We start from the raw sequence: 21338 nt of genomic DNA, 5'->3' as shown, positions 1-21338 counted from the left end.
TAAGTGAATATTGTAAGTATAGGTAGCTAAGAATTTGATAAGATAACTTTTTAAGAGCTGCATTACTGTTTAGAAATTCCCGAAAAATTTAAATGAATTTTAAAACATGCCTGTCCTGCTGCTGTATTTAATCAGCAAGAGATAATCTTGTCGCTTAAACGGCTGAACTATATCTATAAGATTTGGCAAGGAGATATCTCCTTGCCAAATCTTATAGACTAACCTTATAGACTTAAGTTATAACTTTAAGGAGGATCGGAAGATACAAATTTCTTGTTTATCAACATTAATTTTGAGGCAGATAGAGTTTCCCATACTAGTACTTTATTCGTTATTTCAATAAACTGGTAGATACAAATCTTGTATTACTTATTTCTAATGCTTTTTAATAAATGTAGCTTGAAAATCTTAAAACATATTTGAATATTTATTTTATTTATGTCATTTTAAATTCAGCCATCACCTTGACATTCCGAGACAAATTAAAATCAAACACTGAATGCCTTTACACCTCCGGCGGATCAAAACCATCGGGCATCTCAAAGAACTATCGTCGGCTTTCAAATATGAACGCTTTACTAACTAGTTCTCTTTTTGCTGCCGCAGTGTATTCGTATCGCTTGCACGAGCGCAGTATCTCAGCTGCTAGTAAAACGTGACCTCCAGGATTATTAAATAACTATAAAATTCATTTTTAGACATCAAGGCTTTAATCTTGTGTTTAGGTACATCTGCTGTCAGCCTAACTGTCAATCGTTCACACTCCGTACCTTATCCCAAATAGTCATCTTTCTCTAATAGCTCCTCCGTTTTTTAGAAACAGTTGCATTTCATTATTCACTTATCACTTATCCACGTGGATTAGACATCTGTCACTCTCACACTGACATACTTGCCAAAGCGTGAAGGATACTTTATTGACATAGATAAGTGATAAAATTGGAAGGCTAAACTCTGAACAATTTTAAAATAGGCCAGTATGAATTGATTATGAACAAGACATATTATAGATTACTTATGCTGACCATTGTCTATACAACTTTGGAATCTTTGGATGTCGAAGCCGTGAGTCGAGATATGAGGATCTTGACAAAAGTAAAAAAGTAATCACGGTCTAAAAGTAATCACGGTCTAACTGGTCTAATAACCTTTATAAGTCTAATGAAAGTAACCATGAATCATTCAAAAATTTTAAAATGTAGGTTGTTATTAGAGTCTGCTTATTATAACATCAACGAATTCCTCAAAAGGAGTCGTTGTCCCGAAAATCAATAATACCTATGTACCTACTTATATATGTTATTCTGGTTGTAACACTGTAACTAAGGGTATTGAAATTGTTTGTATTATGAATTGTATTACACATTGTAATGTACTAATTTTTGTTGACCTGTAAAGTTTGTTATAAATTTACCAATAAAGAAATCTAAATCTAAATCTAAATCAGGTGGCATTATAAATACTTGCCCATCTAAGTCACAGGGCACTGTTACCGGTTATCCCCAACAATCAACTATGCAAGTGCCCACAACGTCACCCCTGATACTATCTAGGCCCATGTTTCTACTTGTTGCATTGTATTCAGCCACGATACCTCACTGACGCGTCGCGCTGATCTTTAGATAACGTAAGATATTTTGACGGTCGGAGATATAAAACAGAAAATCTTAAACGAGATAGCTAATGTTGCTGTTTGGTTATTATGTTTGGATTATAATAGATTCCATTGGGCTTAGTCAACAAGTCGAGGAAAAATATTAATAAGCACACCATTTCAAGCTATATTCAATCAAAATTCGCACCTACTCAACCTGGGCTACAGAAGTTTGACAAAAACGTGCAAATTTTGCTTCTTTCTCGCTTACAAAAGTCAAGAATCGAATAATCTAATAATAAAGCAGAAGAAATTGAAGACCTTAATTCCTGTGGTTCCAAATATAAGATTCCTATCCCTTCGACGGTTTTTAGAAAAAACAAAAATTCCCGTTTGTTTCTACATTGTCTTTACAGTCATTCCATTTCACTTCGTCTATTCCTGAAAAACATTAGAAATGACAACAAAGCTAGTAATATCTGATTAAGGGACATGTTGCACTATAATGGTCATAACAAAAACGAACGGGGCCCTAACGAGCCCGCGCGGTCACGCCGTAAAAACAAAGTGGAATCGGGCTGCGCCGACGACCATAGTGATGTGAAACTTGGTATTTTCTGTTTCTATAATTCAAGCAATCCATGAACCTACTAAACAAATGAAGTATTTCAGCGAGCACACGGGGTGCATTGATACAATTTAAAGTTTTCTCCAAAAATAGAATTCTTGTCTTGACAACCGTACCTAACCTATAAGACTCTCAATAGTTTGACTACGTTTAGGATTTTTTCTTAACACTATTTTCTCTATCATGCGCATTGGAAGTTGGAAGTGTCGTATTTCTTTCTTTAGCAGGTTAAGGTGGCAAATGTACAGTGTGTTACCAAAAAGTATGTTTTTTTAAAGCAAAGTAATCCTACATAGTTATAAAAATTTACTAATTATGCCCTTAATTTAATTAATAATAAAAAAATACTTTATAAACTTTCTAACAAAAATGTTATTGCCATCAATGTACAGCCACACCTCGGACACTGATGGCGATCAAATATATGAAAGAGGCGCGTTCCTAGCACACAGTCTAAGCTCGTGTGAACGCACTGCTTGTATGAGTGGAATATGACAGGTTAACTGTTCGCGTTTTTTGACAGGCGGTAACTGTGAGGTAACCGAGAGGGGGTGGGTGGCACTTTCAGCGGGGAGCGGGAGTGGCCATTCTGTACGATAGTACTCTTTATTATACTGTGGTACAGCAAACACACACTTGTCAAGTGAGGGCAATCACAGCTCATAAGTATGAGCCATGTGAGTAATGACAATGAAGAAGTGCACGCATTACATTGAATGTTGGGTATTCGGAAAAATAATTTTCCGTTAATTTAAATAACTATGATTTGCTGATGTGCGCAAACGATTGCTAATTGACTGTATTGTTATTGGTTTTAATAAAAGCCTGGATGGTGGAAACATACTGTATGTGGCCGTACTAACAACTGCCTATCAGTGAAATGGGATATGTAGAATGGGATACCTTGCAAATGACATTTTGATAGAATAATTCAATTCAATTCAATTCAAAAACAATACAGTGATGTCAAAAATACAAAAAAAAATAATACAATAAATAAGGAAGTTGGTTGGTTGGTTGGTTGGTTGGTTGGTTGTGTATTGGTTGTATTCAATTTGTGTGTTGGACATTAGAATAATTATGATTTTTATTTCGAAGCACCTACTCTTTTTGATTATGTTTGTTATTTCCGCTACCCAAAGGTTGTCTGGTAGAGATCGCTCTTTAGCGATAAGACCGCCTGTTGTCTGCCTCTATTCATAATCATTTGTTTTGCCTCCACTGTATCTTTTGCTGAGGTGTGCCAATAAAGAGTATTCTATCTATCTATCTATAAGGAACTGAAATAAACAACTAAGTCAAAAATAATCATAAATATCAACCATAAACATATAAAAAAAATAGAATAGGTGGACTATAAAGGTGCTCCTGTTTCGGAGAACTATTTCTAGTCAAGTAGGTATAGGTACCAACATATATATGATGTCATTCTGCTTTACATTTCTTACAAATAAAACGTTTTTAAATTTTTCCCCTCACTAGCTCGGAAACACGTGTTTTGTATTTTAATACCAGCGGGTATAAATTATCCACTAGTAGATAAAGTAATTTGACCTTGAATGTGGTCAAATTTTCTGCTTTAAAACTGATATAGGTAATTGGATATATTTAGTGATGAAGATGATTTACCACCTGTGGAATTACTGGAAACAGTGATAAACGCGTTTTTTGCGTTGTAATTTCCTCGCTGTAGTGAGGGGAAAAGTTTTCTGTTACGCACGGGTGCAAATGTATTTTACTTCTCTTGTGTTAAAAAACTCGTTTAGGATTCTATTCTCGAACCACTCGCTCCGCTCGTGGTTCAAATATCCTTTCATTTGCTCGTTTTTCAATTCCACACTCGGCGTTAAAATACAACTTTGCCCCCTTGTATAACAAATAACTATTATACCAATAGTTCACATTATGAACTAAGTATGTAAGTCGCAACACTATCCCTTTCCGACCGGTTTGATATAATCCTGCAAATTATTTAAAAAAAATCTTGACAGAAAGTAAATTGTATTTTCGGGCTCAAACCTATACCGATCGAATCTGCAGACACTAGCAACACGTAATAATAGTAAATACCTTAGGTTGGCCGGGTCAGTCGGTCGCAGGACATGTTTGAAGATGGCGCGGTATTTTGGTGAGAGTAGTGACCCACGTAAGTTCATTATTTCGTATATTTTTGGTGACAAACCTTTTATTTAATGCATGATTTTTACTGTTAAAGAGCTAGTGGTTTTATTAATTATGAATTAAGACTAAAATTATGTGATTTCGTGTTATTAATAAGATCGTAAAAAAGAAGTGCACGAATTTGTAGGTTCGGTCGTAACCCGTAATCCGTTTGCCATAAACATCTGCACGTTTATGTGTATTCGGCCTTTGGGCGTAAAATGAATTTCGAACAAATAATCAAATATTTTCGCGGTTTATTACAAATTTCGGTTTGTAATTCAATATTTATATTCTATAGGGCGTCCATTAAGTGATGAACAAATCCTTGAAATTTTGTGCAATGGTGAAATATCAGATACTGAAGATTTTGACGAGGGCCTTGAAGAATCAACTTATTACCTTTTTGAATGGCGTGACAACGAAAGTTTGGAGGTTGACCAGCTGTGTTTTGAACCTTCGTCTTCAAATACTTTAACTGATTTAAAAATACACGATCCGTCAATTGTTTCTGAGACGCAATGATAATGATTTAGCTTTGGTGAATGCATGGAGGGCATACGTACAAAATTGTTTGCGACGCCATGGGCCTCCCTAGACGCAAAGTACTTATACTAGATTTCCGCTTGGAAATCTTTGCAATTCTCAATCTTTGAAATTTAAAGCACCAAGAAAACGGCGTAGTAAATAGAGAAGCATGTTCGAATGACGTTTCACATGGTAAAACACCTGTGAGGCCCAGAAAGTGTCAGAGCTCGCCAGCCCCTTGCATCTATCATATTTGATAGTTATTAATCATTTGCCTATATTTAACGATATGAAATCCCCCAAAACCTGCATTCCCCATTCGAATCCTGATCCAGTCGAACTAATACACGTTGCATCAACGTTGCAACAACGTGTACCTTTGCATTACACGCAAAAATAAATGTTTGAAAGATTTACATACGAAGTAAGTGATAGTTGGAATGAGATTTTTTTCGCCAATTGTTTTTTTTATAGTTTTTTAATCGTTGTATTATGTAAAAACGAATAATAGATGATTATAAAAAAAAGTTTTATTATGTAAAATAAGATATTTAGTCATTTTTTTACGTGTCCTTCCGAATTTGCACTTTTGTGCATTTACATATAGGTCCTGAACGTCACTTTCCTGCATGCGATTTTTTTATTGATTAAAGGCAATAAAATTTTTTATATTATTTTTTATGAGTATTTGACGACCATTGAAAACTGCTCACATGCATTTTTTATGAGATTTTAGAAAATAATTTTCTCGGTCGTAAAGGGCTATGATAATATAAAACACACGTGTCCGTGCCTTCCTGATAACGGGCATAAGGAAATCAAGGAGTTCTCAGTAGTGCAGTGTCTCGTTTCCGAGAGTAAAAGTTACGATCTGGCGATACAATGTAAGTGATAGTTAACCCTTTTGTGCTATAGCGTTGGTAACTTGGGTTTTATGAAGATTGTAAACTTCAAGAATTCAACTTTACAGTATTTATGATAAATTAGAAAGTTGCAAAATTACTGCCGTGGGTGAGACTTGAACCTACGGCTGCTGCATCTGTCTGTGTGTGTCTGTCTGTGGCATCGTAGCTCCAGGTTTAGTTTTTTTTTGTTTTAAAGCTGAATTAGTCGGGAGTGTTCTTAGCCATGTTTCCTGAAAATCGGTTCACTATGCCGGGGGTTTTTCAAAATTTTAATTTTGTGGTTAGGTTAGTTTCATACAGTTGTAGATGTGGGGGGGGGGGGGGCTTTATGTGTTGATTATTTCATGAAAATTTTGCGGTTACCGTATATCGTAAACTTATAATTTAAAACATGGAGTGTTACCCACTCTAGGGTTAATACTTTGCAAGAGAACAAGTTTAGTGTAATTTATGTTTGATTTACGATATTACCGGAGAACCACCCTGTAGGTGGTTCGCACATATTTCAGTCATAAAATTATTTTCTAAGTGTAGTTTCATATACTAACTATAATGAATTGGCAGTTGATGGAATTCGGGCCACGCTCAGTGTAAATGTATTTTTCTCAAAAACTATTGAACTATTTTCAAAACAACTAGAAAGTATTTATAAAGGTCTACTTTTGTGATTTTTTTCATATTTTTTAAACATATGGTTCAAACGTTAGAGGGGGGGGGGATTATCAAAAAACGCTTTTAGTAAACCCTTATTCATTTTTAAATACCTATCCAACAATATAACATGAATAAAAAAAAATATCAGTCCCCACTTTACATTGTACCCCAAAAAACATTTTTTTCCATTTTTTATTTTTGCACTTTGTGCGTGATTGATATACATATTTGGACAAATTTTGTAGTTATACTGAGATACCGCGGACGGACGGACGGACGGACGGACAGACAGACATGGCGAAACTATAAGGGTTCCTAGTTGACTACGGAACCCTAAAAATGAACTAAACTTTTTAACAAAAGAGGCCGATTATGGCATGAAATGATTTAAATTGTACGTTTTTATAGGACTGTTTATTCGATACCTAAATATAATTACCACAAGCACATGTAGGTATAAGTGTGTTGATTTTAGTGACAGTGTACCGGTTATATAATGTCTAAAGAACTATCTAATTATCAAGTAAAATATAGTTCCAAACTAAGAATAAAAAATAGTAAAATATCGGCCTTCCCATCTCCGGCAGGACTACAACGACCTTTTGAAGTCACTAGTCCAAAACAATATAGTTGGACTATACAACGAGGGAATTAACCAAATTATTTTATGAATCAAAAGGCGCCTAGCCTTATCAGAGATAACATACATAGAGAAATTTCGTCGGGTACCACGGCGGGCACTGGTCTAGTAATAGTGGTAATGACGTTAGCCGCGTGAGCTGAAGACCCGGGTTCGATTCCCGCCTCGGTCACCAGTGGGCCTTGTCGTTTTTTCTTTCGTGTATGATTATCTATTTCAATTTATAGTTGTACTATGTTTAAAGAATAATTATTTTAATTCAGATTTTCTTGGTACTATAGGCAAGTCAGATGTACAAAGTAAAATGAAAAACTTTTTTTTAATTATAAAATTAAATAGGCTTACTCTTGGCCACAGACCAGCCCAAGGCAAAGACGTGGCCCACGATCCACGATGGAGTGAACTCGCCCAAAAGACACCTGTTCTCCTAGATTTGAAGGTTGAAGGACCGTTCAAACTTCGCAAAGTGATTTTTAAGGTCATAATGAACAACTTTTGTTATAGGAGCAATGCTGAAATCGCAAAAAACAATTGAATGTTTAATACATTTCGACTGTCATGATACCGCTCATTTCTATGGAACAGCCAATTTTTTTTGCGATTTCAGATTGGTCCCTTAATAAAAGTTGTTCATTATGATCTTAAAGTCACTATGCAAAATTTGAACGGACCTTTTATTTAATTCTGTATAAGGCTTCTACTTTGTTTACGACAAAAACAGTATCATTTATATCGCAACTTTGCATATGATATCTACTACTGTTTGCAAACAACACTCAGTCAAAGACAGATAGTCTCCCGTTCGCATAAATTAGGTACACTTCATTATGTTGGTACCCAACCAGTGTGCTGTCACCCTAGTGTTTATTCCATATGAGTAAGGTGTATACAAGCTTGGTCGGGCTAGAATGAAAGATGGCGCTGACGCAAAAATGTTACTGCCATGCTAGCCTTCAAGTCTTCTTGCTAAAGTCTGTAATAGTTTGACCGGGATACAATAAAGATGGCGCTGATGGTTTATGTACAGGATGTCGTGATGAAGGCACTTTTTAACGGCACATTTTCTATGCAACTCGTAATGTTCTAGAACGCGCGAATGCCTCGTTTCTAGAAGCGGAAGTTGGGGAATGTATAGATGAAATAATCAGAAACGTGGGTAAGGTTTTATTTTGTAAAAAATGGGTATAAGTTCTTATTGTATTAAGACTTAAAAATGCACCACACACAAACTAGGAGCTCTGTATAGACTATGCGAATGTCTATGGATATATTTTGATTTTTTTAATCATTTGAATAGGTACATTAAATAAAAACAATCACAAATTATAGTATACCAAGCCGAAAGACAGGATTTTTTTTGCTCGTATGTAATTATTTTAACAAATCTTGAATTTTTAGGTCAATGAAGTTTATTACTTATCAAAATCTCAAAAATAAGGAATTTTATGGCATATTTTCAGACGTTGATGTACTTATTGGACAAATGATATGGAATATTTTATAATAGCAATATACCTACCTCCCACACGTTTTATTAATTACTAATTTTGAATAAGAAGTATAAGGTTTTGTAAATTAGGGGAAAAATCTAGACTAAAATATCTCTGACACAATGTTATGTTAATATTGCTCCATTACTTTAGTTACTAACAAATATACAATTATTATTACAAACTTACGGAACCCTAAAGTTATACAATGTTCAGCTTATGTGCAATATGCAGCCGTGGTATCCAGCTAATGACTTCATTTTCTTACACTGTTAACCTACTTTCCGTGCCACACGATATTTTAGCCGGTTATTAATTATTATGACTTGTGCACTTCTATAAATTGTGTTGTCTAATAATTTATGCTTGCTGTAATTAATGTATTTTAGTCTAGTATAGTACTTATACCAAAGTAGTATACCAAATTCGAGTCTACAAGACTGTTATTAGACCAGTTTTGATGTATGGGTGTGAAGCTTGGACACTGACACGGAAAGAAGAGAGCAAGCTCTTAGTGGCGGAAAGGAAAATTGGCGGAAGATTCTAGGGCGAATCAAAGAGGGCGATGGAACCTGGAGGCGTAGGAAAAATAAAGAGCTGGAAGAGCTAATGGCGGTGCCTAATATAATCGACGAGATCAAAGCCACACGACTCCGCTTGCTCGGAAAGCATAAGGCACTTGGAAAGGATGGAAGAAGATCGTGGTGTGAGAAGAGCATATGTGGGACACCCAGGTGGAAAACGTCCGCGTGGTCGTGCCAGATATCGCTTTTGCGAGGAAGCCCTGAAAGAAGTCTGCACTCGATGTACCCAACTGGCGTGATGTGGCGCAGGGTAGGGCAGAGTGGCGATCTCCTGTGTCGGAGGCCACACTGAGAGAAATTTGCATTGTGAATTTAACAAGTTCGTTAACTGTTAACCTGTTGCGGTTTATCCGTTTGAATCAGCCAAACGTATGTTTAAAACAATATGTGTCAGGTTGTTTTTATAAAATCGACTTGTTGATTCAAATATATTGCCGATTCAAATGACAAGTAGCTTGTTTGAACCAAAGAGCACGTAGGCGCTATTTTAACCAAAAAACTTGTTGAACGAACATGAAAACTGGTTGTATTTTCTCTCAGTGCAAGATCCTTTTTAGGTTACTGAGCCAGTGAAGTAAGTTTAGTATAGTAGTTTATGTGCCTATTAAAAACAAAACGGTTTTGCAATAAGTATGACACTTGGAATTTCTCGCGTTTTGTACACATACAGGTCGAACGCGGTTATAAAAATCATTATTTTCGCCTTTTTTTCCCGTTCGAAGTGCATGGAACTTTAAATATGTTACAAAAAAAGCTTAAAAGTATGAGTTTTTCATGAAAGAAGTCAAAAGCGGGATTTACAAAAACATAAACGATAGAATAACATTAAGTACCTACCTACACCTACATGCTTATGATCAATTTTAAATGGTCTGAAATTGCATGTTAAGTCTGACTTAAATTTCACTATTCCATCAACGCTTTCAATAATCCCATGTTGCTAGATATTTTGACAAATCTTTCTTTCTTCATTTAGACAAGTTTTTTTTTTTTGACTGTTTTTATTAAATTGACCGATGAGAGTTGTAACAAACAAACCAATTTATGTAAATACTTCTAGATCGTATCTCAGCGTTTTAGCATTTCCAAAAATAACGTCACATGTCTTTGAGAAATAGGACATGAAAGGATATGTATTACTCTTATATTAGAAGTATATTTTAATCCAACACTCATATCAATTCATACCTATCAATTTGCCATCCGAGAATGCTCAACGATCATACCCAGAAAATATCTGGGGGGTTAACATTAAGTACTTAATCCGTTCAGTTTAGGTTGAGAGAAAGGGACGGAGCGATATAACTGGCTGTATCCCTCTCTCTTGATCTTGACTCTAAAGTGATCGGCCTTAGTACTTCATGGTAACCCCCTGGTCTGCTTATAAAAGAGATATTGGAATCAGATTTGAATTTATCGGAATCTCTTTGCCAGTCAAAGCGTTCCGGCGATATCAAAAAATTATATCACATCTTGAATGGAGAGATTGTTTCCATGGGAGTATGGAGCGGTATTCAACAAAGATGTCTATTTTATGTCATTTTGGTATGACTATAGTAGGGAAAGTAAGTACTGTGATGTAACACTAAGAGGGTCAAAATGTTGCCTTATTTCAAGTTTAAAAGTATTATTTGACTTGGGGACTTTATTTATTTAAACATTTTAAACTTTACTGCACAACTTAAGAGAACTTTACAAGTGGCGGACTTAATCCTAAAAGGCATTATCTACCAGTCAGTCAATCATCTGGTGAAACAGAATATGTTACTGAATACGTTATTAATTTGCCTTAATTCTTTCACTGATAAGAAAAAATATTCACCAAAATAAGTTATTTCCCGTTGTTCCGCATATTGCGGTTTTCAACGCATCATCAACGATTTATGATATATTATATTTGTCTATAATCTAAAATACTGCGACAATGAATTAGTTATTAACAATCAAACCGACATGTTTGCGTACAATTATTTTAGTTATTAGATAAACAGAGAATATATTCAATTGATATATAATTAAAGCAGTATTTGTCAAAGCGAAACCTCACCGCACAACCGGGGATGCATAACTACTAAGCCAGCTTATTTACCCGAGGTGCGGTGCCACAGACATATATGTTAGTATATCACGACAATAATATTGTTACAAAGTTATAATCCCTACACCGGGGCAAACGACGCAACGGAGCCATGCAGTAACGTCATCGCCCAAATAATTGTTTATTAATTTTAATATTGTTGTTCTCTTTTTTTTTCACTACCTACTTATGTTTTTTTTTATGTCAGTCTAAGTTTCGTGACGCATTGGTTTTACTGTTATGTCATGTAAACGTGTTTTACTAAAATAAAAAAAAAATATTGAATTATTATAGGAAATTCTTACACAGACTGACTGAGTCCCACGGTTAGTTCAAGAAGGTTTACTATACCTTGTGGCTTCCTAGTTAGCTCTATTTAATGAATTCAGAACCAAGTTAGCTATAAAATACAAAAAGCTTTACCCTAGATTGCTATGTCTACAGTAGGTAACTGCGGGAATTTATTGAAATCATAAAGCATTTCAGGTTTAGTTGGAACGATTGTTTGATTTTTAAATGGACTAGCCATGACCAGACATGGCGTCCCGTCTCTACAGATTTTTTTATAGCCTATAATTGTGTCCCACTGCTGGGCAAAGGCCTCTCCTTTCTTCCGCCACCCATCACGATTTACCGCCTGCTCCGGCCAGTCGCTGTTAAATGCGTCGAGGTCATCCCGCCATCTTTTCTTTGGCCTACCTCTACCCAGTATCCAGTCCTATATCAAAATCCAAATCCAAATCCAATCATTTATTCGTGATAAACAACATACAAGACATATAAAACAATACAAGCACATTCAAAAGTAAAAAAAAAAAATTAAAAACAAAGAAAAAAAACACATTGATATAATTGTTTACCACGATATGGTCCGAAATATAGATGTAGCATTAACAAATATTGACAGTTGAAGAATTAATCCACGCAAATACAACATTTTGGACACTTTGGTAGCTAATAGTACAAAACGCTGGTAGTTTGAAGCTGTTAGTTCGCGCGGTTGAATATAGCCAGCATTGTCTGAAACTATGGAGACAAATGCAGGTCCGACACACTCGTTTGGGCTCATTGTTTTTGTCACGATCTTTAAAGAAGGTACCCGTACATCGTATCGTTGGCTTCTGCCATTATCCGAGTGGCATGCCTTGCGACGTCTACGTAAACATATCTGGTGGATGCGGTGCGACGTATGCAGCCGTATTTGCATTTCATTACGCTTGTCAGTGTTTATACGTTCCTAGAGCCTATTCAGGGGAACAATTTAATGCGAATATAAAACTAATTCAACAGGATACCCGGTAATTAAGAGTCGGTAGCAATGGCACACATAATTATCTACTTTTTATCATGATGCGTTTTAAACTTCTTTTAGATCCGCTAATAGGATTTCCGATTCAACTTCGAGAAGATTAAGCAGGTACGTCCCTAGGTGTCCCCCCCCCCTACATTCAAATTTAATAGTGGAAAAATATCTGCCCTGGATGAGACCTGAACTAACGGCCTCTGGATCGATTGTAGACTTTTCTGATTGTCAATAAGTTAAATTAAGCATCTACATTTGTCCTGATTTATTCTTGGTGTTATGTTTTCGTTACTATATTATAACTGATAGATTAGAGCTAACCGAAATAATCTAAAATATACCTACAAATAGAAAAAAATCATTCGTTCAAATCGTTCTTAATTTGTGTGCCAAAACCATAGACTTAATGTAATAGCACTACTATAATAGTAACTCTATGATCAACTTACTTAAGGTAACAACCTACATGTTAAAGATGTTTCCTTATTTATTTAATGCGAAGTACAACCTGTAACTCATGCATGAATAATAATTTTATCTAAGCACTATTTCGGCTCTCACCTACTTATTTTTATAATGAAATGGAACTTTAGTTAAACCCCAAATCCAATACATATCTATCACTTTTCTTTTTCCTTAAACCTCGATTAATCCAAAAGCACTTTCATCGAAAATCTACAACAACAGTAAAATTAATCAGTGCATCTCATTGGATGCAAACCCCGCTGGATGGCATAATGCCGTATGTAGCCAGCCATCGTAATGACATGTTACATTATTCGTTTAAAGGGTCGATATATCGCTGATCCCTATTATCCGGTGCATTAAAGCAATGCTATCGATTCAGATGAACTAATGGAGCGCTTTATGCGTGATGGAAGTAAGTTATGTAACGACGTATGAGATTCAGTTTATGTGTGAATAAATGATACGCTTATGGTTTAAGACACTTAATGGAATATACACTATTTACTTATTATTCACAATTAAGTTGGTATATAATAATAATATTAATAATAATATAATAATAATATTATGTATTATTAGGATACTTCATTTGTCTTAAAGATGAAATCTTTATTGCACAAAAAAATTACAACAGGCATTCTCTACCAGTCAACCTTCGGGCAAAACAGAGAAATTGTAGGCTGCACCGCCTTAAATGTAATGCTTGTTTTATAATTATAATTGTATGTATTTTAAGATTTATTTTTATATTATTGTAATATCGTCTTAGAATCCACGTCTTCTTGACCTTTCACTCGCTCATCAAGTTTCTGTATAGATTTTTTCTATTACCACATAAATTACGATAGTTGTACAGTTGGCTGTTTAATACATTTTATATTTTATTCTGATAATGACTAGTCTCACTTTAAAAAGTTCTTTGCAGCATATTTTATTCAAATAAAAATACTTTCTACTAACTTACAAGACCCTATCTTTCCAAGATTTACTAGTATAAGCAACCCAATTGTCTTATTTTAACAACAAATCAAGAAAAATCAAGAACACAAAAATATCATTTATGCAATAAATATTTCCATTACACTATAATTTGAGTTTCTACGTGATATTATTTAAGTTTTCTACCTAACATCCGACAATTATGCCTACACGATGCAATTACTTAAAAACACACCTTACAAAAGCAAACTGGTTACATGTTGCATAACACCCAGTGAGAAAAGTGTCAGCTGCGTCCTATCGATGAGTTCGCCATTTCACAAACTGTAAGTGCAGGCAGAATTAATTTGCAAAACAAATGAGTACCGACGAAAATAAAAATTAAATTTATTTTATTGGAGGGTATAAATTATCGGTGAATATTTTAATTTTTGAAAGGTAATCGAGAGCGATCGAGAAATATTTACTTTTTAATTGTTTGGTGCAATATTTTAATGTGAAATTTTCGGTTATCATTTTGTAAATATTTACTCTGGATAAAATTTATAAGTAATTTTATTATAGTATTTTCATAGGTGTGTTTATGGACTTTGCCTGCAAAGTAACAAAGAATATACATATATCTAAATGTTTTTTAAGACGCATAGAGACAAGATGTTTCATAAAGATTTATTAGCTTGATACTGTTCAATATATAACTTTGTAAAAAAAAACGAAAAGAGTAGCTGTCTGTTGAGAATTTTCACTTAAAAAAAAAACAAAGTATTATTCTTCTGTATTTCTTGCCACAAAAACATTTTAAAAACAGAATTTTAATATTAAAAAAAACTAAATTAATCGGTATTTCTTGTTATAAAAACAAATAACACTATTAAAAATACTACTATAGTACATACTCAAACTTCCCTGGCAATTTTTGTTATAGCCATCATTACGACGTTTCTTATGGTTAATAAAAAAAACTGATCATGATAACCTGCCAGTTCTATTTCAAACAACTGTTAGAAATCAGGACAATCCACAAGTGCACAAGTTTATAGCAATAAATGAACAATAGTTGTATAGTGGAGGACAATACGTTGTAATTATGGGTATGATAAACTGACATACAGTTGTAAGCAATGACAGTATGACCCTCGTGGCAGGAGGGGTGGTGCAATACAATAACGGAAGCGGGGTACTACGGTTAAATATTGTATTTTAGGGGTTTTTATTAATATTTTTGAAGAAGATTTCGTGTCCTATAAATTAACAAGTTTTTTCTTTTAACCATTAATAGAAGTACAAACAATATTTTTATTTATAAGCTATGAGTATTTTCAAACAATCTTTACTAAAAAAAAAGTAGGCAGCAATAATCACACATCTCATCTCACTTGTTAGCATTTCATATTCATTATACTCAAGGTTCTGAACGATAACTGTAATTATTTAATGGAAGTCATGTTTTAAAGAACAGCTTAAGAATTATAAACCTATTGGCATAACTGCAAAAGTTTATGTTTGTCAAAAAGTTAAAAGGATGTTTATCATCCATATAACGTTTTTATCGTAGCGTAAATTTCGTTATGACGTCTTGATTTTAGATAGGGCAAAATAATTATATTTTAGGTATATAGTTTATGTAGTTTTGAGGTATCTATAACACCTGTTTAAAGTGAGATCTTAAATATTAACGGCCATTCTAGCATTATTTTTATGACTTGCAGCTAGAAGGGGCCCAAATTATGTCATTTCATACCAAATACGCTGATATGCTCCAAATTCAATGTCGACATTTATCTACCGATTCTTGTGATTTTTGCCATAAACTTCAATCTAAGCGAGCTCCTCTATTATGACTATTCCCGCATTTCGCTTATGACTTGCAACCAGAAGATGTAACAAGAATTAGTAGCGACAGTCTATGAAACCCGAGCCGCCACACACATGTCCCACTCAGCAAACAGGGGCCCAAATTATGTCATTCCATACAGAATACGCCGATATGCTCCAAATTCAATGTTGACATTTTGTATTGTCGTATACAGGTTGCGCTAAAATCATGATGAAATATATTCTTGATAGGTTCAATGTTCATTAAGATGCTAAAGATGATCTTTATTTGATGTTTAAAAGAAAAACAGCAATCAAGACACCAAATTGTTTGTCACTTAATACAATAGTACTTAATACAGAATTATATGTTTAAAATTCAAGGCTTGTATTTGTTTTCCCAAAATAAAGTAATATATTTTAAAACAAATATTCTTATTCTGACTTTTGTAACTGAACAGACTGTAGGCGTCCCACTACTGAACTGACATTTAAAATGTTTCATCTAAATCTGATCTAATATATATGCAAAAGTGCAAAAAGTTTTAAATATTTATTATCAATTTTGTTTATCTCGGGAAGTTATTTCAGCCGGCCTAGCCAAAATTACAATTATTTACATTTACAGAAAGATGATGTCCTAGAAAGATGGAGGCAATACTGTCAGCAGCTTTATAGTGATACCAGGAATGGAGATACTGATCCATTGGATTACGTAGATAGGGAACCTGACATTCTTCTGAGTGAAGTGGAATCAGCTATTCAGACGCTGAAGCTCAATACTTGCGGTAGTGATGGCATAACTGCACAGATGCTAAAAAGTATGGGAGTTGAGGGGCGCAAATTTATGCACAAAATCTGTGAAAAGGTCTGGAGAACAGGTGTATGGCCGGAAGACTGGACCGAATCCACAGTAGTGCCCCTGCACAAGAAGGGTTCTACTCGCAAATGCGAAAACTACCGCACCATATCGCTCATATCCCATGCTAGTAAAGTCTTCTTACGAATCCTGAACAAGCGACTAGATAACTACATTGCCAAACAAATACCACGAGAACAGGCGGGATTTGTGAGAGGTCGAGGTACTCGCGAGCAAATACTCAATGTGAGGCAGTTAATAGAGAAATGCAGAGGGCACGACGTCTATATGGCTATGTGCTTTATTGACTACGCAAAGGCTTTCGATTGCATCAACTGGAGTAAAATGCTCGGCGTAATGGGCGAAATGGGGATACCGCAACACCTAATCTTTCTTGTGCAAAACTTGTACTTAAGTAGCGTGTCTAGAGTGCGAATAGAGGACACTGTGTCACAACCCTTCAAAGCTGAACGAGGAGTGCGGCAAGGCTGCATCTTGTCGCCGCAGCTGTTCAATCTCATCGGTGAACATATAATGAGAAGAGTTTTGGAGGGCTGGGAAGGTGGCATCCAGATTGGTGGGCATAAAATCAATAACCTTCGTTTTGCTGATGACACGACCATAATAGGTGCCTCTGAAAAAGAACTTGCAGTCCTGCTGAGGAGGATTGAGCTGGTCCGTAAGGAGTATGGACTTGAGATAAACAGAAGTAAAACGAAGTTGATGTTTGTCGACCGCCCCGGCAAAACGCAAAGAACCAACGAGTTGCAAGATCTGGAAGTGGTACACAGGTTTGTTTACTTGGGATCCCAAATAAGCGACGATGGTGAATGCGACCAAGAGGTGGTCAGAAGAGCACAGATGGGCAAAGCTGCGGTAAAACGACTCGAGAGGATATGGGAGAATAGAAGCATCAACCGCAAAACAAAGATCAGACTTATGCGGACCCTAGTTTTCTCGATCTTTTTATACGCGTCCGAAACCTGGACCATTAAAGTAACAACCCGCCGCAGAATAGATGCGTTCGAGATGGCTGGCGAAGAATGCTCCGGATCTCATGGACTGAACGCCGTACAAACGTCTCTATTCTTGAGGAACTCGGCATCAAAACGCGACTCTCCACTATTTGCACCCAACGTGTGCTGGGTTTCTTCGGCCATCTGAGCAGGACCGCACCAGATAGTCTAGAGAAGCTCACAATCACGGGACGCATGGCAAGGAAGCGAAGAAGTGGAAGCATGGGCACGCGTTGGGCAGACAGAATAACGTCTGTGACAAAGACCACTTTGCAGGCTAGCATGCACCGGGCCCAGGATCGAGTGGCGTGGAGACAACTGGTGAAGAGCATCCACATTCGTCACGTCCCTCAGTCATGAGGATACGACAAAGAAGAAGAAGACATTTACAGACGCCGATCGAAACGCAGTCTCGCTCTTTGGCTCCAATATGGAAGAGCGATAGAGATAGCTAGCTACCATCATAACGATATTATCGTAAGTGCTTGTGCATTTGGCTACGTACCCAGGTTTTTTCACGTTAGTTAGTCTTGCGCTTGGATCTTAAACTTGTTCAGGAAATTCATATAATATAATCGTATTATCATTATTTTAAATTATATCGTAAAAGCGTCAATAAATTATACCATTAAAGTACACCCTATATCACAATGGAACCCCGGCCGTCAGAGGTTAATCATTTTATTCAGCAGTGTACAGTTACGGATATTATTGACACGAATGTCGGGGGAAACGGTCAAATTGAATGTGTGATTGGAAAATCAATAACCGTTGTGCTTCTAGTTTTGCTCGTTTATTAATGTTTGCGCGATAATTGCCGAGTAGAAATTTGATGTACCTAATTTGACTCGATTACTCGCTTTACTCACTAGTCTTTGTAGGTTATGCTAGCAAAATGGGTCATAGGCATTTTGTTTATCAAGTCACGGAATAATATAATCTCAACAGCAAAAAGTTGAACAGTAATTACTACTTATGTATTGTGTGTTGTCTGTGATGTCCTTAAAATATTTTTTTTTAGTATGAATAGGTAGTAGATGTTTGACCACGATCACACCTGATGGTAAGTGATGATGCGGTCTACGGTGGAGCATGCTTACCTATGAGATACCTATTTACTCTTGCTTTAAAGAGACCTGGATTGTACTCATGTACACACACACTGTTTAAGGTTCCCAGCTCGTTTCTTCCCACAAAATCAATAAGTATATTCTATGATAACTTAAGCGACACCAAAGTTTTCAGATCGTCTCGCCCAAACTCGACCCAGGTCAAACGAAGCAGGAAAAAAGCTGATTCCAACTATGTAGAATAGAATAGAATAGAATAAACATTTATTCGTGAATACAGGCAAGACAAAATACACATAACAACAAAGACAGAAAGTAATGAAGTGCCACGAAATGGCCTCATCTCAGCGTGTTGCTGGTTACTTCTAACGCTGATCTTCCGATGAAACCATCACGTGAAAAATAATATACCTACATAATATAATACAATGTAGTCAAAAATATTGCTTAACGAGTTTTTCTTTTTCTACATCGAAATTGAATCGAATCTTTTTTAAGTTTTTATGTTCTCAGAACTATAGTAATGTATAGTATAGTAACATAATAGTAAAATTAGAATAATAATACATGCCAAAATACTGAAGCGCAAACACTGCAGTCTAAACGTGAAGTATATCCCTCTGAAATGCGAACATTATTAATCAGTTTTCGATCGATTTCATATCGAAGGAGTGAAATCAATTTCAGATTTAGTGCATCGATCGGGATCTCAAGTACCGTTTCTTCATTAACCGATTTTATCGCAGCGATTTTAATAATTGGAACTCCCTCAGATTTTGTTCGGCTGATTACAATTTTGGACCTTAACTTGGGTTCTAAGAATCTTATCTTGTAAATTTATAATGGTGAAGATTGTTCTGTCATTGTATCTTGTCAATGTTTGTTAAATTATAAATATGTAAACTTTACATAATTATTTTACATTTTAAAGTAACGAAATATATTCTTTAAATGATCATCTTATCGTTCCACGTGTAAGTATGTAAGTAGTAAATATTATAGATGTAGAAAAGAGAAAGACATTCTGCACCAACCCTAACTGACTGAGATGAAGGCAAGCACGAAGGTACGAAGGTAGAAATATTTATTTTATCAGCTTAACGCAGGCTTTCCAATGACCTAAAACACCATTATATCGTGATAAAAAAAATTGCTACTTGCTACTACGTCTAGTGGCAAAAGCAGGAACTGTCTCTAAACAGCGCGCCGATTTTTGAGTCTCACGCGTTCGAATTCAGAAGATTGTCACTGAAAATAATAACCAAGTCACCGTTTTCAACCGGTATTTAGTGGAAAAATCCCGTATGCGAGATTCAAAAATCGCCCTCCAGGTCCCAATGAGAAAAATATTCACACTTATCCAGCAGTCGCACTTACTATACCTATTGACCTTCTGAACTCAAATAAATCCGGATTCGTGCCTACTTAGCGCCCATTTAACGCTAGCAGGACATTATACTGATACAAAACATGTCCCTATAACAATATCCATTCAACATCTACTCTTATCAGATTCACACTACCCACCGTTTGGTTCTGCGTTTAGTGTTGTGAAAGACTTGAGTCTTTGAAGTTTTAAGACTATAAGAAATGACTTTCTTGTACTGCTAAAAAGTTGGTAAAGATCCCTTAAAAACTCGTCATTTCCTGTAATTTTATTTAAATACAACATATAAAATACAATGATTTTTTTAAAGGTTCTAAAATTGATGATAGTCTTTTCATCACTCATCTACTCATGAGGTCTGACTGTTGAGTTACGAGTATACAGGGTGTCCCAAGACCATGGGACATGAAGGGAAAGTACCTAAAATATCACAGATAGGATATATTGCTGAAAGAAGACTTTATTTTATTTTTAAAACTTGGTAAAACTGCATTCAAAAAAAATTTTTTTTTTTTTTTTTTTTTTTTAATGTATGGACAAATTTTAAGGCTAAGGAGTCTGCATGTAAAATGTTAAAATTCATGGTCTTCCTTTTATCTCCGACACTATGTTATTTAGAGAAAGATAATCTTTATGATGAAGCCTATCGATCGGTATGACAAAATTACAGGATGTTTTTTTTTTCTCGTGTAGCGGGTTTGATTCCCGGTTTAACCATGTAATTATTTAAAAATCTATGAATGGAGTTTTACTTAGTTTTAAAAATAAAATAAAGTCTTCTTGTAGCAAAATACCCTATCTACGATATTTAAGGTACTTTCCGTTCATGTCCCATAGTCTTGGGACACCCTGTATACTTAGATTATCATAGTTTGCACAGAAATATAAAATATATCATGAGACTCTCTTAAGACATCTATTAAGACTCATCTCTCTTTCTGTTAGAACACTGTAACAAGTCAATACTTTTAAATGCCTATCACCCAACAAAAATAAGTAAAGCTTTTTTTCAACACAGATTCTTTTAGTTTTCTAAAAGTCTTCAAAAGACTCCAGTTTAACAACACTACTCACATATTGTTTTAAAAACAACTAGGCTATTATGGCGATGCAGATACCATCGATATCGGAATTTGTGAATAAAATTGGTCGCGCTCCGCATCGGATCGGATCGGATCGGACGTATCGATGGACCGATCGGGCGATTCGTATCAGCTGTTG

General features: G+C 35.4%; 1 protein-coding gene across 1 annotated transcript; it reads left to right on the top strand.

Annotated features, from left to right (window-relative positions):
• Positions 1 to 17683: 17683 nt before the first annotated feature.
• On the top strand, positions 17684 to 18020 carry LOC125229678. Its single transcript, XM_048134582.1, has one exon. It carries the CDS (start codon positions 17688 to 17690, stop codon positions 18018 to 18020), a length of 333 nt encoding a protein of 110 aa, XP_047990539.1. The 5' UTR covers positions 17684 to 17687.
• Positions 18021 to 21338: the final 3318 nt, after the last annotated feature.

This window comes from Leguminivora glycinivorella, chromosome 9 (genome assembly GCF_023078275.1).
Source record: "Leguminivora glycinivorella isolate SPB_JAAS2020 chromosome 9, LegGlyc_1.1, whole genome shotgun sequence".
NCBI lineage: Eukaryota > Metazoa > Arthropoda > Insecta > Lepidoptera > Tortricidae > Leguminivora > Leguminivora glycinivorella.
The sequence above is the reverse complement of the archived record's forward strand: the minus strand, read 5'-3'. Positions and strand labels throughout refer to the sequence as shown.